This window comes from Mobula hypostoma, chromosome 8 (genome assembly GCF_963921235.1).
Source record: "Mobula hypostoma chromosome 8, sMobHyp1.1, whole genome shotgun sequence".
NCBI lineage: Eukaryota > Metazoa > Chordata > Chondrichthyes > Myliobatiformes > Myliobatidae > Mobula > Mobula hypostoma.
The window spans coordinates 138,477,073-138,502,375 of record NC_086104.1 but is presented as its reverse complement, the minus strand read 5'-3'; the positions used below and the strand labels follow the sequence as shown (position 1 = coordinate 138,502,375).

Below are 25,303 nucleotides of genomic sequence, written 5' to 3'. Positions count from 1 at the left end.
CAGATTTAGAATCTACCCTAGTTAGCCAGTGTCATAGGAGAGACTGGGGGGGGGGGGCGGTGGAGAGGGAAGAAGAGGAGGTCCATCAGTACTAGAGAGTCGTACTGGTACATGCTGATCAAAGTTCCCTAAGCTTGTTTTATTTTCCCATGTTTGGCCCATATCCCTTTAAACCTTTCCTATCCATGTAAAGTGAAACACAATAAGTTATTCAAAATATTACAGGAAACTCTAGATCTCGATCCGAAAGACCTCTGCCTAATCAGAAATCTGTACTGGGAACAAACTGCCGCTGTCAGAATAGATGGAGAAGTGAGTCAGTTTACGAAAATCAAGAGAGGCATTAGACAAGGGTGTGTTTTCTCCCCTGATTTGTTTAATGTGTACAGTGAAACAATATTACAAAAAATAAGAGACATCTTGGATATCAAAGTTGATGGTGAAAACATCAATAATTTTAGATATGCAGATGACACTGTGTTAATTGCAAGTACGGAGGAAGAACTACAAAACTTAATTGATATAGTTGTTGAAGAAAGTGCAAAAATGGGTCTATCTATCAAATGCAAAAAGGCAGAATCCAAAAAGGAGAATCCTATCTGCAGGCTGAGAATAAACAGGGAAGACATAAAACAAGTACAGAACTTTTGCTATTTAGGAAGCTGGGTGACATCAGATGGCAGGTGCAACATGGACATCAAAAGAAGAATAGGGATGGCAAAAGATACCTTTACAAAAATGAAGAGTATACTGACCAACACTAAACTAGATATGACAACCCATCTCAGAGCACTCAAATGTTACATTTATCCAGTTATGTTATATGGCTCAGAATGTTGGACAATATCTGGTAACATGAGGAAATGAATTGAAGCAGCAGAGATGTGGTTTTTGAGGAGGATGCAAAGAATATCATGGACGAAACAAATATCTAACGAGGATGTCATGAACAAAGCAAGCACAAAAAAAGAAATAATGTATGAGATCATGAAAAGGGAACATAACTTCATTGGACATGTGATTTGGAAAGAGGAGTTAGAATGCACGGTAATTATGGGAAAGGTTGAAGGGAAGAAAGCAAGAGGAAGGCAAAGACAAATGATGCTGGAGACAGCAGCCAGAGAACTCAAAAGAAATACCAAAGAATTGATCCAACTTGACCCGAAACAGGAGTGTGTGGGCCATGGCAGTCAAAGCTCAAACTGGGCATGGCACCTGATGATGATGATGACCTATGTACTCATCCAAATACTTTTAAGCATTGTTAATATACCTGCCTCAACAATTCTGGTAGCTCACTCCATATAATGAACACCCTCTGAGTAGAAAAAGCAGGTTCTCAAGTTTTTATTAAAATTTTCTCTCATCTCAAATCTACGCCCGTAACTTCTTTGTTTCCCAAGCCTGAGAAAAGAACTGTATGCATTGACTCCATCTATACGCTTGAAAGTTTATAACATCCTAATTCTCCTACATTTGAAAGAAAAAAAGTTTTAACCTGCTCAACCAGTTTCTATAACTCAGTCCCTTAAGTCCTGGCAACATTCTCATAAATCTCCTCTGCACATAATATCATCTTTTCTGCAGTAGGGCAACCAAAACTGAATGTAATATTACAAACACAATCTCACCTACATCTTATACAACTTCAATATAATGTCCTGACTTCTATACTCTATGCCCTGTCTAATAAAAGCTATCACAACAAAAGCCTTCTCTACCTGCAATAACACTTACTAGGAATCATGTGCTTGTACTTTTAGCTCCCTCTTTTCCACAAATCTCCCTCAGGTTGTACTCTTCTCTGTGAAATCCTTTCCTGATTTGCCTCCCTAGAATGCAACACCTACAACTATCTGAGTTAAACTCCATACACCATTCCTTGGTGTTCTTACCCGGTTAATCAAGAACTTGTTTTTGATAACCATCTTCACTGCCAGTGACACCACCTAATTTAGTGTAAACTTATTAACCATGCCTTGTACATTCTTATTCAAATCATTGATACAGATGACAAATAGCAATAGGCCAAGCAACAAGCCCTGGGGAACATCACGAGTCTTGGGCCTTCAGTCTGGAAAAACAACCTTCCACCATCACCCCTCACTTCCTACCATCAAGCCAGTTCTGCATCCAATTAACTAGATTTCCCAGGATCCTGTGCAATCTAACTTTCCATAGCAGCCTAACATGCAGAACCTTATCAAAGGCCTTACCGAAGTCTACATAAACTACCTCTACTACACTGTCCTCATCAACCTTTTTGGTTACTTCTTCAAAATACTCAACCAAATTCATGAGGCTGGAGCTCTCACAGCACATAGCTGTAACCCTAATCAATCCTTGTCTTTCCAAATGCTCATTTCTCTTACCTCTCAGAATCTCCTCCAGTAACTTACCTACCACATACTGGTCTCAGGTCTCAGGTTTTTCTGTGCAGCCCTTCTTAAGTAAAGGCACAACATCAACGGCCTTCCAGCCTTTCAGCATTTTGCCTGTCATTGATGATGCAAATATCTCAGCCAGGGCTCCTGCAATTTCTTCTCCAGCTCCCCAGTGTTCTTCAACATACCTGATCAGGCCCTGGAAATTTATCTACCTTCATATGCTTTAAGACATTCAGTACCTCCTCTGCCATTATTCAGAACATACCCACAACATCCCCATTGAGCATCTCAAGTAACTAACTCATTATGTCCTTCTCCATTGTAAAAAAAAAGGAAAAACATTAATTGAGGACCTCACCCGCCTTATGCAGCTCCACACAAAGATGTCCACCTTGATCTTTTATGAGGTGCCCAATTCTCTCCCCCTAACTACTCTTTTGCCTTGAAATACTTGCATATCACCATTACATCCAGCAGGGGATTCAGGAGAAAAAATTTCAGCCGGAATGTAGATCTCATTCCTTGAGGGACATTGAGGAAGATAACCAACAAATATTTGAGGAGAAGCAACTTAATCACAAGGGGGGCGTGGTCCTAGAGGTGAGACTTCGGGATGTCCCCTTATTGTAGTGAAGAGGCTTGTGAGTTCCTTTGATCCCAAGAGTGATGCCACCTGGAGCTTAGCTTCTGGTGGTAAGGTCATGGGGGAAGTTCCAAACAAAGACTGATTCAACCAAGACCTTAGTGGTGGAGCTGGCAGAAGGAGATGACACATCACAACAGCAGTGGAGGTGAGGGAAGGTTGCTACAGTGAAGGGTACCCAGTCATCGTGTATGTCAACGGATGCTGATCCCAATCTATCTGTGTGGCAGGTGCCGGTGCATCAGTCTTCCCATGTTAAACCAAGCCATGCACAGGCACTATCCATCATACTTGACTCAAGTGATCACACTAGAAGCGCATGAGGAAGCCCACAGGGAGCCGAAATACTAGCACAAACAAGAGAGGCAGAATGGCCTGTTCCTAAGGCATATTGAGTGTAGTGAGATTGAGCAGGAGCATCAGACCAGTGGGAAGGTGCAAGGACTAAGAAAGTTGGTCCATTTGGTGAGGTGGGAATGGTGGATGTGATGGACATGAGAGAGAAAGGGAGTGAGGCTGGAGGAAGCGTCAGTGGATGGGTACGGGGTTATGTGGGTGGGCCGAGGATCTGGTGCGAGGGCGAGAGATTTAATACCACGTGCCCATTGCCGACAACTGAACCAATAATGATAACCCCGGGGATCCTATCAACCCTCGGGCTAGGAGTCCCCAGCCAACAGACGTCTCACTACGCTCCGTGGCTGGGACCCAAGCACGAAAGCAACCAGGAATCCAGCCGAGGTGTGTTTGGGGGGAATGAGCGTATAATTAAACGAACAGGCCTGGTATTCGGCCCATTAGCAGCTCGTTTTCTCTGCCAATTCAAAGATGCCGGCAGCTGACACCTCGGTGACTGAAACCAACCTGAACCTCCACCCCGCCCCTCCTCCCTCCATTGAGTCCGCGGTGCTGTCCTCAACTCATAGCTATTCAGTTATTTCTACCGAGCAGATTGTGAGGGTGGGGAGAGAGATTTTTAAATGGTTTCATCATTACGGGAAAACAAAATCTTCACACAATTTTAGACATATATCTTTCACCCTTGTGCGCGCCGTTAAATTTATTGATACATGAAGAGACGTAACTCTCCAATCTGGATTAGGGAGATGTGAGTTAATTGCGATGGATTAAAAACAGGATTGGGATTGAATAGGGTCCTTTATTCCAGAGATGGTGATCTCGTTTGCGACAAATTGATTTGATCATTGGCACGGTGAAGCAACGAGCGATGCTGCTCTGCTGAGTTAAAGCGTTCTGGCCGGCAGATTAATCAGGAGGTCAGACAAAGCACCCGCTCAAAGTTCAAAATAAGTTTATTTATCGAAGTACGTACTGTATATGTCACTATATACTATCCTCAGATTTATTTTCTGGTGGGCATTCCATCCCAAAACAAGGAGCTGTTAAAACTATTTTATTTGCACCCCCTCCCCAACCCATCTTGTTAGAATCTCAACCCGATTTAAAATCTGACAGACGCGAGGCAATATTTCGGAAATTTGTTTTTGTTTTCGCTAATTGTTATTTCACTCGCAAGAAGGGAATTACGGCCCACTTCCACATTTAACGCATTTGTTGCGGAAAAGGGGACTATCTTTGGCTATAAAACGTGTAGTGAAGACGGCGTTCCATAGAGTCTGTAGTTCAGGCTGGGGTGAGCTGCGAACTTGTGTGTATTGGGGTGAAGGAAATTGAAGTCTGCCAATAAGAAGGCGGCGAGATCAATCCGCAGCCCTGGACTATAAGAGGCGGGCAGTCACTAAACAGGCAGTTTCCTCCAGCTTTTCCATCAGCCGGAGACTGACAGCGGCTCGAAGATCCGTTCCAGATGGCCGTCCTCCTCCTTCTTCTCCTCCTGCTGATCTCTGCCCCGCTCCTTGCTGTAGTCGCTTGGCACGGGAGTCCGGCACAGGAGCAGGACACCCTGCGTCGCTTCTTGGGTAGAGCCCAATCCGTACCTGCTGAACGGGGAGAGGCAAGTCCCGGGCACCGACCTCGATACCCGTTCTACATGATCCAACTGTACAAGGCTGTGACCGGCAGAGGTGGCAGGGATCTCTCCGCCCAGGACCAGACGGCGGTGCAAGAGGCAGACGAAGTGGTCAGTCTGATGGCCAGGGGTGAGTTGGTCTAACATCTTCGAAACTCTGCAGGTGCTGAGACCTGAAACAAAACCAGATAATTCGAGATACACTTGTCAGGTCGGATGGCATCTGTGGAGAGAGACGTTAATATGGTTAGTGTTATAGGTCAGAGCTTGCTTCGTCAGCTCTCCGATCTGGGAAGGTGGATTCTGCTTTGAGGGCGTTACCTTCGACATGTTTCTGGGATTAGACAGCGTGAAACTCGTACACAGTTTTGGGATGGGATCCTGACCCGCCTCGTTAAAGGACAATGTTTTCTATGGCTTTTCAGGAAGTTCCAAAGCGTTTTGGAATTAGTGACTGTTGGAAGTGTGGTCGCTGTAGACGAGGGCTTGGGAGTAAGGCAAAGTCTAGTTGGCCAGTGGGTCCCTCCGCCATCCTCACAGGGGTTAGGGTATCATCTGGGTCCCTTTCCTCACGCCGCCGGGGGCATGTGGAGAAGCCTCCGTCCAGGCAGAGGCAGAGCAAGATCCACAGCTCATCCCCCGAATGAAGTGAGAATGTGGACGTGTTTGATGTTATGTGTGGAGGGGGTCGAGACAAAGGACACCTACGTCCTCGAGGAACGAGCTGACACTTTCCTAGAATATTCTGGATAGCACAGAAATGTCCTAGGTATCTGATATGGAATGTTTTTTTATAATTAATGAAGGGTCTTGGCCCGAAATGTCGACTTCCTGACCTACTGAGTTCCTCCTGAAGTAAGTGTGTGTGTGTGTTAGTTGTAATGTAGGAAAAGGAGCGGGCAGTTCACAGCCAGCGAATTCCCCTAATGGCAAAACGGAACTGTCCAGACAAGAAGTAGATTGAGGTTAGAAGTCCTGTCCAGGATACCCATTCTGACCTATAGTCAACCTCCAGTTAACAACATTAAATAGTTTATCCAGTCATTAACAGGTTGCTGCTTGTGGGAACTTGCCTACAATGCAACCCTGGCTACAATCCAAAAAGTACTTTATTGGTGATGAAAGGCATTGTATAAAAGCAATTATAGGCCACTCGGCCCCTCGAGTCCCATTACTTAATATATTTGTGTGTGAGCTGATTACACCTTCAGCCCTGTGTTTCAGTCTATCTGATCAAAGATCGAAAGATTAGATTTATTTGTCACTTGTACATGGAAATGTCGGATACATAACAGTCTTTGGCACACACAGTGTATATAGTCAGGGTGCTTAAGACTTGTGCACAGTACTGTAGTAATTTTATGTATTGCACTGTACTGCTGCTACCAAAAAAAAAAACAAATTTCATGACCTGATTCTGATATGGGTCTCTATTGTGGACTGAGGATGGGAAGGGGGCAGGGAGAGGGGGATCATGGTTGGGAAAAGGGGAAGGGAGAGTGGAGGGAGCAGGAAGCAACCGAGAGACATTCTGTAATGGTCAGTAAACCTATTGTTTAGAATCAAATGACATTGCCTGGTGCCTCAGGGTTGGGTGTGTCTGCACCTGGGTGACCCACTGCCCTGCCACCTGTCCCACGCCCCTCCCGTGGCACTCCACCATCGCCATTCCCAACATCCTTTTGCTCCTGTTAGATTTATAAACCTGCTCTCTGCACCACTTTGACAAAAGTCTTGGGTACCCCAGCTGTATATATGTGCCTAACACCTTTCCACGATACTGCACGGTGAAATGTGTCATTTGTGCCAACATCCAATACAGTGTGAGGATATTCTGGGCGTAGCCCACAAGTGTTGCCATGCTTCCAGCCCCAAAACAGCATGCCCACAATTTACTAGCCCTAACCAGTCTGTCATCTGACTATGGGAGGAAACTGGAGAGCCCAAAGGAAACCCACCTGGTCATGAAAATGTTTAAAGTTTTACAGACAGAGGTGGGACTGCTGATCACTGGCACGGTAAAGCGTTGAGCAAACCACTATGCTGACATGTTGCCTCATGATTATCCTTCACCCCCTCGCGTTTATCAAGTGTCAATCCACCTCTGCCTCAGAGGTTCACATATTCTGCTTCTCCATGAAGAAAGTTGCGAAGGAATGCCACCCCTGGGAGGGACTGAACTGGTGTCAATTCAGTGTGAAATTGCCAACTTTTTGGGTACCTTTCGCACACCTCTTCATCCTTTCCAGGTATTGATCCAGTAAACCTCTAAACTCTGAACCGCTCCCTAAAAACAACCACCCTAAGTAAGGACACCAGTACTTCCAGCTGTGGCCTCACCAATGCTCCATATAACTGATAACACCACCTCTTTAACCATATGCTCAGTGGCCCCTCTGAGGGGCCTCCTGTACCTGATAAAGTGGCCACTGAGTGTATGCTCATTATCTTTTGCTGCTGTAGCCCATCCACTTGCAGGTTCAACACGTGCATTCAACTTGTGCTCTTCTGCACACTCTGTCATGACATATGATTATTTGAGTTATTGCCCCCTTTCCTGTCAGCTTGAACCCGTCAGGCCAGTCTCCTCTGACCTCTCTCATTAACAAGGTGTTTTCACCCAAAAAAGCTGCCACTCACTGGACGTTCTTGTTTTTCCACACCATTCTCTGTAAACCCTAGAGACTGTTGTGTGTGAAAACCCCAGGAGGTCAGCACTTTCTGAGATACTGGAATCGCCCCATCGGGCACCAACATTCATCTCAAAGTCACTTATCATTTTTCTTTGCCAATCTGATGATTGATCTGAATGACAACTGAACCTCTTGACTGTGCCTGCATGCCTTTATGCATTGAGCTGCTGCTACATGATTGGCTGATTAGATGCTTGCATTAATGAGTAGGTGCGCAAGCGTACCTAATAAAGTGGTCACTGAATGTACAACAACCACTTTACTTTTGTATTCAATTTCCCATTTGGTGAATGACAACCATTCTGTTCAGCTTTTCCACTGCTGCTGTACCTGCAATTTATCATATAAAGATATTATCCTACCAAAATATACAATTTCACATTTTCCCCCATTATAATCCATTTGTCAGATCTCCTTCTGATTTTGCCTATTCCTTTTGTAATCTTCAGTCATCTTCATGACACTTTCCTATCTTTTCCCTAGTCAAGTTTATTGCTGCATGTACTCATACAGAATGATACAGATACGATGTAGAATTACAGGCACGGAGACAGGAGTGATACACAGCCCCTCACTCTGTTCCATCAACACACTTGTTCTCGTACGAGTCATCAATATCATTTGTAGAGACAATGAGATTGCGGATACTGGACATCTGGAGCAACACACAAAGCTGCTAGCTCAGCAGGTCAGGAAATATTGATGGAGTGAAATTTGTTTTATGGCAGCAGTTCAGTACAAAAACTTTACTAAGTGCTGGTAATAGTGCAAAAGAGGAGTAGAGAAATTTATTGATTCATGGATTGACAGAGGGGACGAAGCTGTTCCTAGAACTGTGTGTGTCTTCCGGCTCCTGTACCTGTTCCCTGATGGTAGTATTGAGAGGAGGGCATGTCCCAGATGGGGAGGGTCCTTGATGACGGATGGTGCTCTCCTGAGATGGTGGGGAGGGTTGTGCCTGTGACGAATCTATTTATTTGTTTGTTTATTGAGATACAGCGTGGAATAGGCCTTTCTGGCTCCTCCCATGCTGCCCAGCAATCCCCCGATTTAACCCTGGCCTAGTCATGGCACAATTTACAATGACCAATTAACCTACCAACCAATATGACTTTGGATTGCAGGAGCACTGGGAGAAAACTCACGGGGAGAAAGTACAAATTCCTCATGGGCAGTGGCGGGAAATGATCCCGGCTCGTCTGTACTGTAGAGCGTTGTATGAACCGCCGCACTACCCCGCCGCCTTTGGCTGCGCCGACAACCCTCTGCAGCCTCTGTGCATCGAAGCCTCCATATCGGGCAGTGATGCAACGGAGCGCTGCGCGGAGTTTCCACATTCTCCCTGTGGATGTGTGAGTCTCCCTGGGTGCCCTGCTGTCTTCCCGCGTCCCCGTGATTTGCAGATGGTATTGTGTACGCACTCACCTAGTGTGTGGCGGAGCGGTAGAATCTGGAGGAATTGATGAGAACGTGGATGATTTACTTTAAAATTAATATAGGATTGGTGTAACGTGTAACCATTAGGTTGGCATGGACTTAATGGGCCAAAGGGCCTGTTCTGTATGGAATGAATCTGGCTGACTCGTTGACCAATTTCAGTGTTCTTTCCTTCTATATTAGAAACGAGTGTAGGGAATCTACAATTAAATGTACGTTTGTAACTACTGCATTGAATGTAGACCAGTACAGCACAGGAACAAACCTTTCGGCCCACTGAATGTACTGAACTAACTAAATGCCGAACTAAACTAACCCCTTCTGCCTACACAATGTCCCTCTTTGCCTCGTTCCCCATTCTCTGCACATTCATGTGCCTATCTGTGAGCCTTTGAAATGTCTCTAGTATACTTTGCATTTCTACCTCCACCACCCCTGTCACCGCATTCCAGACACACACTGTTCTGTGTATTTAAGAAGATCTGCTCACTTCACCTTTGAACTCAACCCCCTCAAACTTAAATGTACTGAATGTCCTCTGTATTAGACATTTTGACCCTGGAGTAAAAGATATTGCTATCTAACCTGTGCCTCATCACCTTAAAAACTTCTTTTAGGTCTCCTCAGTGTCCATCACACCCAGAGAAACCAACCCAATTTTGACCTTCCCTTCTAGCACCTGCCCTCTGATCCAGTCAGCATCCTGGTAAACCTTTTCTGAACCCTCAGCAAAGTCCCCACATCATTTCAGTAATGGAGCAGCCAGACAGAGCAAACGTTGCTCCAGATGAACCCTGCTTCTTCAGAGGATGGAATTGCACGACCTCTTTCCTTGCTGTGGGTTTCGTTAACATGATAATTCTATCTCTTTCAGCTTGGAATCACAGTGAAGATGGCTGGGTTATCAATTTTGACATGACCTCCATTTCGGCCCACGAGACTGTACAGTTTGCCGAGCTTCGCATCCGCCCACCTCTGTTCTCCACCTGCCAAAACACCACAGTTGTCATTAACCACAGCCACATCTACAATTGCCATGGCAACAGGACTTGCTACGACCACTTGACTCTCGGCTCCTTCACCGCAGGCCCTTCCAGCGCCAGGTCGGGTTGGCAGGTCTTCAACATCACCGGCCTCCTCAACACCTGGCTGGGCCACGAGTCTTTCGAAGGATCCGGGCAATGGGATATTCACCAGCCTCTCTCCGGGGACTGCCAGGAGAGTGAAGAGCGCCGGCGGTTGCCGCCGGCGAAGCGGGCCAAGCCAGGAGCCGCGGCGGGCCAGAGGAGGCCTCCCAAGCGGAATGCTCACCAGATCATGATGGTGGTGTTTCTCAAGAGGAATAATGCCAGGCTCGGAGGGCCGACCTCCACGCTGCTGAGTACCGTGCTGCAGTCGGAGCACCGGCTGGGCGGCAGGCACCGGCAAGAGGCCGGCAGCAAGAGGCACAAGAGGAACAGGAAGGAAAGGCTGAACATGGGCAACAGCACGGTGGAGCTGAGGAAGGACCAGTCCCTGTGTCGGAGGATGGACATGGAGGTGAACTTTGATCAGATAGGATGGGGCGAGTGGGTCATCTACCCCAAAAGCTTTAATGCCTACCGGTGTGGCGGGGAATGCCCATCGCCAGTGGATGAGACGTTCATGCCCACGAACCACGCATACATGCAGGTGAGACAGAAGAGGTGACTCACCAGCAGTAGTTCCGCCAGGAGGAGATGCCCTGCCTTGGTGATTTTTCTTTCATCTTGGGTGACACCAGATGCCTTTCACTCCTTCCCAGAACCCCCTGTCCAACTTTATTAACCATTTCTGGTTATCTGCTCCTCTATCTCAAACCACAACTAGACCCACTATAATAACACATCAAATATTTTGTAAAACATGTTTATTGAAAGTTAGACACAAGTATCTCACTCTTACTACACTGTCGCTCCATCAGACTTCATTCACTGTTGAGATATTGGATATATACTTTAATAATCTCCACTATCCCTTCCCTAGATAATCCATCTACTGCAGACTCTAATCCCAGGTGTATCATCTCTCTCTGAAACAAAAATTAACTTTGAAAACACCGATTATAGTGGTGCTAGAAAGTTTGTGAACGCTGTAGAATTTTCTCTATTTCTGCATAATTATGACCTAAAATGTGGTCGGATCTTCATGCAAGGTATGAAATGTCGACTGTACCTCTTCCTAGAGATGCTGCCTGGCCCGCTGCGTTCACCAGCAACTTTTGTGTGTGTTGTCAGATCTTCATGCAAGTCCTAAAACTAGATAAAAAGAACCCAATTAAATAAATAACACAAATGTTATACGAGGGGTGATTGATAAGTTTGTGGCCTAAGGTAGAAGGAGTCAATTTTAGAAAACCTAGCACATTTATTTTTCCTACATTTACACACTTAGTCCAGCGTTGTGGAGCATATGGATCCATTCTTTGTAGAAGTCGGCGTCTTGGACCTCCAGAAAGTGGTCCACAGCAGGGGTGATTAATAAGTTCGTGGCCTAAAGTAAAAGGAGATGAGAAATTTCAAACTTTCTGCATTTTCACCCAGAGTTGAACTGCATGTGCATGTAACGAGAGCTGTATAACTCAGCTCCATCTATCTTTGGCCACGAACTTATCAACCACCTCTGCTGTGGACCACCTGGAGGTCCAAGAAGCTCTCGTTACAAGCACGTGCAGTTCAACTCTTTGAGTGATTATGCAGCAAGTTTGAAGTTAATAACTCATCTCCTTCTACCTTAGGCCACGAACTTACCAATCATGCCTGCTGTGGATCACTTCTACAAAGAAGGGATCCGTATGCTCTACGACCGCTGGACTAAGTGTGTACATGTAAGAGGGGACTATGTTGAAAGATAAATCGACTAGGTTTTCTAAAACTGACTCCTACCTTAGGCCACAAACATCAATCACCCCTCATAGTTCATTTATTTATTGAGGAAAAGTGATCCAGTATTACATGTATTTGTTGGAAAAAGTATGTAAATCTCTGGGGTAATGCCTTCTACAAAAGTTATTTGGAGTTGGTGTTCCAATCAATGAGATGAGATTGGAGGTGCCGTGCCCTGCCCTATTTTTTAAAAAAAACCACACAAATTCAGGTTACTGACAGAGCTGCCTCTTCTCAAGAAAGATCTGTTTATGTGCCCCATGCCTTGATCAAAACAACTTTCAGAGGACCTTTAGAAGAAGAATTGTAGAGATGCATGAAGCTGGAAGAGGCTACAAAAGCATTTCTAAGGACCCGAGTATTCCTCAGCCCACAGTAAGAGAAATTGTCTACAAGTGGAGGAAACTCAGTACTGTTGCTACTCTCCCTAGGAATGGGCATCCTGCAAAGATTACACTAAGAGCACAATGTGGAATGCTGAAGGAGGTGAAAAAGAACCCAAAGGCAACAGCAAAAGACCCGCAGAAATCTGAAGAACTTGCTAAAGTCTCTGTTCATGTGTTCACTATAAGCAAAACACTGAATGGAAGGACACCACAGAGGAAACCACTACTCTCCAAAAAACAAAATCATTGCTGCATGTCTCAAGTGTGCATATTCTACAATGCCTCTGGGTCAATGTTCTGTGGACAGATGAGACAAAAGTTGAACTTTTAGGCAGAAATGCACATTGCCATGTTTGGAGCAAAAAGGGCACTGCACACCAACACCAAAACCTCATCCTAACTGTGAAGCATGGTGGAAGCAGCATCATGGTTTAGGGACGCTTTGCTGCTCAGACTGGACAGCTTGCTGTTGTTCAGGTAACAATGAAATGAAAATTGTATCAAGACCTTTTCACAGGAGAATGTCATGGTAACAGTCTGTCACCTGAAGCTTAATAGTAGTTGGATGATACAACAAGACAATGATCCGAAAGACAAGAGTAAATCAACACAGAATGGTTTAAAAAGAAGAAAACTCATGTTTTGGAATGGCCAAGTCAAGGTCCTGACCTTAATCCTACAGAAATGTTGCAGATGGACCTGAAGCAGGCAGTTCATGCACGGAAATCCACCACCATCCCAGAGCTGAAGCAGCCTTATAAGGAGGAATGGCCTAAAATTCCTCCAAGCCGATGTGCAGGATAGATCAACAGTTATCGGAATTGGTTGAAGTTATTTCTGTACCAGTTACTGAAAGCAAAGGTTCACATGCTTTTTCCCAACATATACATTTTTCTCAATAAATGAACAAGTATGAAGTTTTTTTGTGTTATTTAATTGGGTTCTTTTCATCTAGTTTTAGTTCTTGTGTGAAGATCTGATCACATTTCAGGTCATATTTATGCAGAAATCCACAAACTTTCTAGCACAACTAAGTCTAAATCATTTGATGTGATTACTCATTCATGGTGTGGAAAATTGAGCATGTCCACCTTCTGAATTATTTCTGTGCCCGCTTCTTGACTCTCTTCCTTAAGTGATGTTCCTACCTTTCATTAACTTCACACACTCCCTTTCAGGAACTGTTTTGTACTGTACATAATGTAACCTAATCTTCTAAAAATTTACAGTTGTGCCACAACATGGGCCCAAATGTTGAATCCACTAATGGGAGATGGAGGGGAATTTGTGGTCCTCTTGTACTTGTACTTACCCACAATCCATCACACTGAGAGGCTGTGTCACCATGTTGGTGAAGGAGAGGATCCGTTTGATCTAGCTGATGATTCCGAGGTTTTCCAGTGGGGGTTTGGACTGACTTGTTCACTTGACCATTTTGATCCTTGCCTGATCTCTGTGAGAGTCCTGCCCACAGCAATGTGGCTCAGTCTTGAATAACCTCTGAAGTGGCTAATTCACTTGGTCATATCAAACCATTCCTGGCCACTTAAGACTCCCTATCCCTATTCCATTCTCCTGGCAATTAGGGATGGGTTTTTGCATCACTACACTTCTAGATAACGAGGGGCCAAGTCAAAGATTGGGCATGACCTTACTGAGTGGCAAGAGGGGCTGAATAGCCTATTTCCTGATTCTAGGTTTTAATGTAGTTCTAGTGAAGGTCTTCTCTCAAGAATGAACAACAACAAAAAAACTATTAATTTCCCTGCTAAGGGTTTCCTTTAGAGTTGAAACTCTTGATTCTGTCTTGGTACCACCTCACACTGATACTGAATCTACAGCAACTGTTGTGAAGGAAGGCTTGGGGTCATGCGATGCTGGAAAAACACGGGAAGCGTCAAAGAACAGAAAAAATCATTTAGTCCATTAAACGTCCCCAATCTGCCCCATTCTCCCATCATAATATGACTTAAATATTCCTCTGGCAGCATATTCAGTGTCTGAATGAGCCAGAATGACCAAGTCCTCCCAATCCCTACATTGGGACCACTCATTCTGACTCTTTAAACTCTTCCTGTAAACCAGCTGAGTTCACAATGGGTCTGACACTTCATTCATGTTCTAATTCTGGTGTGAACTCTGATTACATTGCTTGGAATGAATTGGCAGTCCAGTCTGCCTCATAGTGGCTTTTGAGTTTAACCTATCTGTCTCATTTATTATTTTATTATCTTCACTGAGGACATTAAAGTCCTTTTTGTTCCCCTTGTCTACTTCCAGCCTTGGATATACCATTAGTCTCGTAATCCCCCTCCATGTCTAACTTGCCTGAATCTAGTTTCTCCTACGCTAGTGCTCCCTGTCCTCGCAGTCTGACGGGGTTTGGATATTTGTGCATCCTTTGTTGAACTTTGATGCAACGGAAACCAATCATCCATCTCTGGGCCTCTTATTCTGGCCCTTTTGTGTATCTACCTGATGCAAGTGAGCTTAACAAGAGTACTTCACTTTTGTGAACGTCTTCATTCACCAAATCTTTCCCCATTACCCTCTGTGCTTTACCACGCACCTCTCACCTCCCTTTAAAATTCTTCTTGTCAACAAAACCTCAAGACATAGATATAGAATCATACAGTAAGGCAATGTGCCCTTTGGCCCATCTGCTGACGAAGATTTCCATCCAAGCTAGTCCTATTTGCCTCCATTGGGTCCATAGCCCTCCAAACCAGGGTTTTCAATCTGGGGTTCACAGACCCCTCAGTTAATGCTCGGGGTCCATGCTATATAAAAGATTGAGAACCCCTGCTTTTAAACCTTTCCAATCCATGTACCTGTCCAAGTATCTTTTAAATGTTAATGTAGCTGCTTCACCTACCTCTGACGTGTCATACTGTGTACTGACTACCTTCTGGGTGGAAATTTGTCCGTTCGGTTCCTATTAGATCTCTTCTTTTACCTTAAACCTATCCTCTCTAGTTCTTGATGTTTGCAAATCCTGGGTAAAGGCCTGTGTGCATTCGCCCCATCTCTGCCCCTCATAATTTTATGCAACTCTCTATGACCTGGATTCCTACCCTTTTTATGCCACGGACCCCTACCATTAACCAAGGAGTCTGCAGACTCCAGGTCAGAACCCCTGCCCCAAGATCATCCCTCATTCTCCTACACACCAATGGATAAAGTCCCAATCTGCTCAGCCCCTCTCCATTAATCAGTTCCTCAAGTCCTGGCAACATTATTCCTATTATCCCATCCCCATGCGACCCACAAATTATGATGTTGTTTAATCTCTAATCATGGGTAGATGCTGTTCAGCCCATTATGTCTACTTGGTCCCTTTTTTTTGACGTGGTTCTCCAACTGGTCACCTTCCCTAGCCCCAAACCCATCTTGTAGACAATAGGTGCAGGAGTAGGCTATTTGGCCCTTCGAGCCAGCACCGCCATTCACTGTGATCATGGCTGATCATCCACAATCAGTATCCAGTTCCTGCCTTATCCCCATAACCTTTGATTCTGCTATCTTTAAGAGCTCTATCCATCTCTTTCTTGAAAACATCCAGAGACTTGGCCTCCACTGCCGTCTGGGGCAGAGCATTCCACATATCCAGCACTCTCTGGGTGAAAAAGTTTTTCCTCAACTCCAATCTAAATGGCCTACCCCTTATTCTTAAACTGTGGCCTCTGGTTCTGGACTCGCCCATCAGCGGGAATATGCTTCCTGCCTCTAGCATGACCATTCCCTTAATAATCTTATATGTTTCAATCAGATCCCCTCTCATCCTTCTAATTTCCAGTGTATACAAGCCCAGTTGCTCCAATCTTTCAACATATGACAGCCCCGCCATCCTGGGAATTAACCTCGTGAACCTTTATGTGCAATCTTTTCAAAAGCTTCTGTTACATCTGCATCCCCACCCACTTTCAGAGAGGTTGCCACAGTTCCCTGATACCTTGCCAAAGAAAGAGGTTGTTTTCCTTTATTTAAAGTATATCTATTGTTAAAGTGCATATATGTCACCATGTACAACTGAGACTCATTTTCTGGCAGGCATTCAAAGTAAAGGTGAATAAACACAATACAGAGAAAAACTGCACACAGGATGGGCAAACTACCAATGTGCAAAAGATGACTAACTGTGCAAATACAATAAATAAATAAACAATAAATATCGAGAACATGAGATGAAGTGTTCTTGAAAGTGAGTCCATAGGTTGTGGGAAGAGTTCAGTGCTGGGGTGAGTGAAGTTCAGTGAGGATCTTCCCTATAGAAATCCTTTGTCTATAAGACTCCTACATCTTGGATATTAAATCATTACTGGGCCACCTTTCTGTTTGGAGAGATTTATTGATCTGTCCTAAAGAGCCATAAAAGTTGACGTTGCTGTCCATTCCAAGTTGACTATTGTTCTGTTTGTGTTTTTGTCTGCAGAGTCTACTGAAATCCCTCCATCCTGAGCGCGTGCCCTGTACGTCCTGCATTCCAATCAAAATGAGTGCCTTGTCCATGCTTTACTACAAGGACTGGGAGGTGGTGCTGAGTCACCATAAGGACATGATTGTGGAGGAATGTGGCTGCCATTGAATGAAGCCACACAAATGTTTGGCTCGTCAATTTTAAAAAAATGTAAATAATGAAAATACTGTATATAGGCTACAAGATATATTTTTGTATAAACATAAATGTAATATGAAAACCTTGATGGTACTTTGATCCTTCAATAAATTAGAATGTGATCTGGATGATCCCAAAGCTTCACTGTGCTGGACACTGGCTGCAGTGTGCTCCAACCCCATTTCAATACATTTCAGATTGAGACATCGGGAGATGCAAAACGGAGCCAGGTCTTTCAACCCACCAAATCGCAGAGCAATGTGTGGTTAAGTGCCTTGTTCAAGGACACAACACGCTGCCTCAGCCAGGGCTCAAACTAGCGACCTTCAGATCACTAGACGAACACCTTAACCATGTGGCCACGCGCCCACCCCTACTGGTGCAGTTTATAGTGACCAATTAACTGAGCAACCTGCAGGCCTTTGTGATGTTGGAGGAAACCGGAACACCTGGAGGAAATGTGTGTGGTCGCGGAGTGTCTGTAACGGTGTTATGCTAACAATCATGCTACTGTGGGGCAGGGCAGCAAGGTTGAGTAGTGGTCAGGGTAATGCTACTACAGCACCAGTGACCTGAATTCATTCTGCCTAGGAGGAGTTTGTCTGTTCTCCCCATAACTGCGTAGCTTTCCTCCGAGGACTCCGGTTTCCCCACACGTGTAAACTGTGCCACATACTTAGTTGAACCAGAAGGGCCTGTTCCTTCACCTATAATTAAGAAAGACAACAGCCAAGGATGGGATTGAGCCTGGGTGGTTGGCACTGTGAAGCAGAGACTGGTATTTGTGCCACTACATGGGAATTTGCAGGGGTGTGCCACCATTTACAGAGGCTTCCTTGGGAGCGTGTCAGCATTTCCAGGGGTTACAACAGTACAAAGGCCCCTGTAGGGTGCACCACTACAATCAGGATTGATCCCCTCCAAGTCCTACATTAATTCCCATTTGATAATCTCTTCATGTTCTCATCAGCTCGAGATTCAAGTTTTCAAGATAGAAGTTTATTTATCACACGTACATCAAAAGTCAAAACCAACACGTCCAAGGGGGTACTGAGAGCAGCTGACAAGTGCCACCACACAGCATGCCCACAAAACTACCCCCTGGTTCTACTACTCATTACAAGCATCTCACAGCGACCAGTTAGCCTATCGACCAACGTGGGAGGAATCCACAGCACACAGAGGAACTTCCAAACTCCACGTGAATAGCAGCTGAACTCAGGGTCGAACCTGGGTCCCTGGCATTCTGAGAAAGTGGCTCCAGCATCTGTATCATTACCCCACTCTGAAAACCATCTCAGATCCTGGGCTTCAAAAACTACAGGCAGACAGCTGAGGTGGAGAGAAATTATCTTGAATATTGTTTGGGCCAGTTTTACGAAGAATGCGAAGGGCCACAGGAGGACATAAAATAGATCTACTTGGCAGGCTCCAGGGAGAAGAGAGATCAGCTTCGAAGTCCAATGGGAGAAGTTAGGCTTGTTCTCTTCAGAACAAAGAGGATCTAGAGCAGATTTGATAGGGGTGGGCAAAATCATGATGGGTGCAGGGTAAACAGGCATTTCTGGCAGTGGATATTTTGAGAGATGGCACAGGTATAAAATGATGGCAAGTCTGTAGGAAGGGACCATGAAGGCAATTTTGTTTGTGGAGAGACTTATAATGACCCTGGAATAAGGGAAGAGGAAGCCCATCATTCAGGGCTTTTGAAAGGAAGGCATTTTGCAGTCTCTGGGCTTGGGATTGAGTCCAGCTCCTACTCCAGAGATTTTTGATGGAGTCTTCTGTGTTGTTACAGAGTAATAAGCACTTAATTTATGGATGCCCCGAAATGGCGGGATGGATTGGGTAGGTTTGCTGGCTGCTGTGGAACTGTATGCACCTTCTGCTGGGAGGGAAGGGGGCATTTCTTGTGACTTCTCTACCCAACACCTTCCTCCCTGAGCCACAATAAACAGGGGCCTCGTGGAGCCCAGCAGAGCTGGGAGTATCAAGCCAGCTCAGTGGTCACTGAGACTGGCTGGCGGCCACTCTTCCTGCCGCGCTCGCTCGTCCATCACCGCTATTTCAGTGGGCCCCTGCCCCACCCTGTAGTTGCTTGTTTCCAACTCACAGAAAGCTTGGGTTACAAAAAATTCTTAAGAATGGGAAACTGCTTGTTCTTCGATTCTGTGAAGTCGCAGGGACTATTTTTCAATATTGGTCGCCACGGTAGCATAGCGGTTTGCATGAGCTACTGCAGCTTGGGGGGGGGTCAAAGTTCAGCATTCAGATGTCAATCCTGGCATCTTCTGTAAGGCGCTTGCACGTCCTCCCTGTGGAATGTGTGGCTTTTCCCTGGGTGCTCTGGTTTCCTCCCACAGTCCAAAGATGAACTGAATAGGTTAATTGGTTATTGTAAATTGTCCCGTGAATAGGCGAGCGTTAAAGCAGGTTTGTCGGGGATTGCTCGGCAGCATGGCTCGAAGGGCCAGCAGGACCTGTCCCGTGCTGTACCCCTAAATAAATAAATAAATATTTCAATATTGAATCAGCCAAATACAAATTACTGCTATTTACATAAGGGCTTTGAGCAGAGGGACCCTTTACGCAGTAGGAATGTTAGCTTAGAAGCTTTAAGCAGCTAATCTGTTAGTTCACAGGCAGCCCACTGAGAAGGAGCTGGTGTATGTTCCACCAGTAACATTCACTGAGAGGGAACAGGTGGTGACTTGCCTCACAATCGGTGTCTAGGGCTGGCAGGCCTGGTGTCAATGACCCCAGTGACATCCTACTACCGTGCTGTGACAGCTTGTGGCCCTTCCTCCTTCCCTCCCTCCCTCGGCCTGTCTGGAGAGCTTGTGTTTATTAGCAGTCACACCAGGAAGCTACTGGGAATTCCGGAAGGGGCCGAAGTAAAGCCTCCGAAGAAGGCCTGGTCAGTGATTCGCGGGAACGTGTGGTGATTGGAGGATGCGGAGGGGAGTTGCGGGCAAGGGATCGGGGCTTGTTCTATGTATCCCGCAGAGAAAGCACTGCATTTGCAAGCCACCTCTCGTCTTCAGAAATTCTTGTAGTATTAATGCAGGAAACGGAACAGGAAAGTCAGGTACGATGGCGTGGCATGGCTGGCAAAGCCACTGCCTCATAGCACCAGTGACCCGGGTTCAATGCCAACATCAAGTACTGTCTGCGCGGAGTTTGCATGCGCTCCCTGTGATTTATTCCACGTCCCAAAGATGTGCAGGTTGGTAGGTTAATCAGCGGCTGTAAGTTACCCCTTGTGTTGGTGAGTAGTTGTGTCCGAGGGGAAGTTGTGAAAATGTGGAGGACAATTTTTAAAAATAGGGAATAATATAGGGTTGTTGGAAGTGGGCGGCTGATGGTCAGTGAGATTTCATTAGGCCGAAGGGCCTGTTCCATACTGGATCTTTCCAAGATCCCACAAACGTGATGAAACAATCGGTGATTTTGATAGGTGGATGGGTATTGGCACTGGGAAGAAATTTATTTATGTATTTATTGAGATAGTGTGTGAAATAGACCCTTCTGGCCCTTTGAGCCTCAGCGCCTGGCCATCTCCTGACTTAATCCGTGCCTAATCACAGGACAATTTACAATGACCAATTAACCTGCTGACCGGAATGTCGTTGGACTGTGGGAGGAAACCAGAGCACCCGGAGGAAACCCACGCAGTCACAGGGCGAACGTACAAACTCCTGGCAGGCAGCGGCGGCAAATCTCTCTTCTTGCAGTGGCAGCTGTCTGAGCTTTGCCATCACCTGAGACACAGGCTTGTCTACTCTGGAACTGCAGGTCACAGGGCAGCACGGGGAGGGTCGAAGGTGGGCGCGCCCCTCTTCTCCGCCCTTTGCACCTTCCACCTTTGGGAGCTGGCTGCTGCAATCCCAACACGGAGCCCCTGTTTACCTCACACGGTTGGGTTTGTTGCACAGGTCAATGCCAGGCCCCACTACCGACATCACCACAGCAGTGGTAGTTCTGAGAACGAGAGTACCCTCCATCATAAGGGATAATGCGTCTCTCAGATTCCTCCCGCACCTCATAATTCAACCTCTGAGTGATGTTACAAAGCACCACAGCACCAAATCAGGCTTTTCAGCCGACTTTGCCATGCTAACCCTCAAGTACCTATACTCATCCCTTTACCCACACTCGGTCCATTCCTGCAAATGCTTCCTAAATGACATGAGAATCTCTGTCTGCATCACTCATCACTCCCTCCGGCAGCGTGTTCCAGATTTTTAAAACCCTCTGAGGGAAAAAACTATTCTTCCTCAGTTCCCCTCTGAACCTCTTCCCTCTTCCCTTAAACCCATGCCCACTGGTCTTAGACATCTGCTCTAGGGAAAAGTTTCTTCCTGTCACCCATGGTAACCCAAAGGCTGAGCTCAGCAGTGGGAGGAATGGAATGGAAATCTTTGCCTCTGGCCCTCAGCATGTTGCTGAGGATGGGGGTGGTGAGGGGAGGGGCTGAGTGGCTTGGAAGGGCGAAGTTGAAGCTGTATTTGGTCCCGCCACCTTCCCAAGCCTTATCTTCGAGTGCTCGGCCTGCCACTCCAAAAGAATCAGCCTCCTGCTGTCCTCTGCACCGACACACAGCAAGCGACACTGCGGTTGTGCAGAAACGGGACGAGCTCGGCTACAGATGGTGCAGACGGCGTGCAGGACGCTGGGTGAGCACCAGGGCAGGTGGGGGCCTGAGGAGCTCAAGAGAGCGTCCGGGAGTGTGGAGCACTGAAAACAAGAGTTTTGGATGCAGCTCAGCACATCACAGAAACCAACATCTATCTATACTTCTGGGGGCCTCAGTAAAGCAGCCAGCTCAATCAAAGCCCATTCCACCCCAGACTTTCTGTCTTCTCCCCTCTTCCACCAGCTAGAAGATAAAGCAGCCTGAAGGCATCTACCAGCTGGCTCAAGAATGCACGGCCTGGTATGGGGATAGAGGCAAATAAATTAGAGGCTTCTAAGAGACATTTATAGAAACATAGAAACATAGAAAATAGGTGCAGGAGTAGGCCATTCGGCCCTTCGAGCCTGCACCGCCATTTATTATGATCATGGTTGATCATCCAACTCAGAACCCCGCCCCAGCCTTCCCCCCATACCCCCTGACCCCCATAGCCACAAGGGCCATATCTAACTCCCTCTTAAATATAGCCAATGAACTGGCCTCAACTGTTTCCTGTGGCAGAGAATTCCACAGATTCACCACTCTCTGTGTGAAGAAGTTTTTCCTAATCTCGGTCCTAAAAGGCTTCCCCTCTATCCTCAAACTGTGGCCCCTCGTTCTGGACTTCCCCAACATCGGGAACAATCTTCCTGCATCTAGCTTGCCCAATTCCTTTAGGATCTTATACGTTTCAATCAGATCCCCCCTCAATCTTCTAAATTCCAACGAGTACAAGCCCAGTTCATCCAGTCTTTCTTCATATGAAAGTCCTGCCATCCCAGGAATCAATCTGGTGAACCTTCTTTGTACTCCCTCTAAGGCAAGGATGTCTTTCCTCAGATTAGGGGACCAAAACTGCACACAATACTCCAGGTGTGGTCTCACCAAGGCCTTGTACAACTGCAGTAGTACCTCCCTGCTCCTGTACTCGAATCCTCTCGCTATAAATGCCAGCATACCATTCCCCTTTTTCACCGCCTGCTGTACCTGCATGCCCACTTTCAATGACTGGTGTATAATGACACCCAGGTCTCGTTGCACCTCCCCTTTTCCTAATCGGCCACCATTCAGATAATAATCTGTTTTCCTATTTTTGCCACCAAAGTGGATAACTTCACATTTATCCACATTAAATTGCATCTGCTATGAATTTGCCCACTCACCCAACCTATCCTAGTCACCCTGCATCCTCTTAGCATCCTCCTCACAGCTAACACTGCCGCCCAGCTTCGTGTCATCTGCAAACTTGGAGATGCTGCATTCAATTCCCTCATCTAAGTCATTAATATATATTGTAAACAACTGGGGTTCCAACACTGAGCCTTGCGGTACCCCACTAGTCACTGCCTGCCATTCTGAAAAGGTCCCGTTTATTCCCACTCTTTGCTTCCTGTCTGCTAACCAATTCTCCACCCACACCAACACCTTACCCCCAATACCGTGTGCTTTAAGTTTGCACACTAATCTCCTGTGTGGGAACTTGTCAAAAGCCTTTTGAAAATCCAAATATACCACATCCACTGGTTCTCCCCTATCCACTCTACTAGTACACATCCTCAAAAAATTCTATGAGATTCGTCAGATATGATTTTCCTTTCACAAATCCATGCTGACTTTGTCCGATCATTTCACCGCTTTCCAAATGTGCTGTTATCACATCCTTGATAACTGACTCCAGCAGTTTCCCCACCACCGACGTTAGGCTAATCAGTCTATAATTCCCTGGTTTCTCTCTCCCTCCTTTTTTAAAAAGTGGAGTTACATTAGCCACCCTCCAATCCTCAGGAACTAGTCCAGAATCTAACGAGTTTTGAAAAATTATCACTAATGCATCCACTATTTCTTGGGCTACTTCCTTAAGCACTCTAGGATGCAGACCATCTGGCCCTGGGGATTTATCTGCCTTCAATCCCTGCAATTTACCTAACACCACTTCCCTACTAATATGTATTTCGCTCAGTTCCTCCATCTCACTGGACCCTCTGTCCCCTACTATTTCTGGAAGATTATTTATGTCCTCCTTAGTGAAGACAGAACCAAAGTAATTATTCAATTGGTCTGCCATGTCCTTGCTCCCCATAATCAATTCACCTGTTTCTGTCCGCAGGGGACCTACATTTGTCTTTACCAGTCTTTTCCTTTTTACATATCTATAAAAGCTTTTACAGTCCGTTTTTATGTTCCCTGCCAGTTTTCTCTCATAATCTTTTTTCCCCTTCCTAATTAAGCCCTTTGTCCTCCTCTGCTGAACTCTGAATTTCTCCCAGTCCTCAGGTGAGCCACTTTCTTTGGCTAATTTGTATGCTTCTTCTTTGGAATTGATACTATCCCTAATTTCTCTTGTCAGCCACGGGTGCACTACCTTCCTTGATTTATTCTTTTGCCAAACGGGGATGAACAATTGTTGTAGTTCATCCATGCAACCTTTAAATGCTTGCCATTGCATATCCACCGTCAATCCTTTAAGTGTCATTTGCCAGTCTATCTTAGCTAATTCACGTCTCATACCTTCAAAGTTACCCCTCTTTAAGTTCAGAACCTTTGTTTCTGAATTAACTATGTCACTCTCCATCTGAATGAAGAATTCCACCATATTATGGTCACTCTTACCCAAGAGGCCTCTCACGACAAGATCGCTAATTAACCCTTCCTCATTGCTCAAAACCCAGTCCAGAATAGCCTGCTCTCTAGTTGGTTCCTCGACATGTTGGTTCAAAAAACCATCCCGCATACATTCCAAGAAATCCTCTTCCTCAGCACCTTTACCAATTTGGTTCACCCAATCTACATGTAGATTGAAGTCACCCATTATAACTGCTGTTCCTTTATTGCACACATTTCTAATTTCCTGTTTAATACCATCTCCGACCTCACTACTACTGTTAGGTGGCCTGTACACAACTCCCACCAGCGTCTTCTGCCCCTTAGTGTTACGCAGCTCTACCCACATCAATTCCACTTCTTCCCGGCTTATGTCCTTCCTTTCTATTGCGTTAATCTCTTCTTTAACCAGCAACGCCACCCCACCTCCCCTTCCTTCATGTCTATCCCTCCTGAATATTGAATACCCCTGAACGTTGAGCTCCCATCCCTGGTCACTCTGGAGCCATGTCTCTGTGATCCCAACTGTATCATAATCATTAATAACAATCTGCACTTTCAATTCATCCACCTTATTACGAATGCTCCTTGCATCGACACACATTTATGAATGTGAGAAAGATGGAGGGACTGTGTAGGTAAGAGAAATTGGATTTTAGGGTATTTTGATTTACTTCTTGGCTGCTTCAGCACAATATTGTGGGCTGAAGGGCCTGTACTGTGCTGTACTGTTCTATGTTTGAAGAATAGCTTTGCCCCACTGCTATAAGACTATTGAATATCTCCCTCATATGATAAGATAGATTCTTGACCTCATAATCCACCTAGTGATGACCTTGCACCTTACCGTTTACATGGTCCACACTCTGTTAGCAGCTGTTACACTTTATTCTGAATTCTGTTATTGTTTTACCTTGTTCTACCTCAATGCGCTGTGTAATGAACAGTATGCAAGACAAGCTCAGTACACATG

The 25,303-nt window shown here is 45.6% G+C and overlaps 1 protein-coding gene across 1 annotated transcript; it reads left to right on the top strand.

The window, feature by feature from the left end:
- Positions 1-4,698: 4,698 nt before the first annotated feature.
- Positions 4,699-17,087, top strand: LOC134350994 (nodal homolog). Its single transcript, XM_063056950.1, has 3 exons — positions 4,699-5,150; positions 10,025-10,821; positions 16,872-17,087. The coding sequence occupies exons 1-3, from the start codon at positions 4,859-4,861 to the stop codon at positions 17,022-17,024; spliced, it is 1,242 nt and encodes a 413-aa protein (XP_062913020.1). The 5' UTR covers positions 4,699-4,858; the 3' UTR covers positions 17,025-17,087.
- Positions 17,088-25,303: the final 8,216 nt, after the last annotated feature.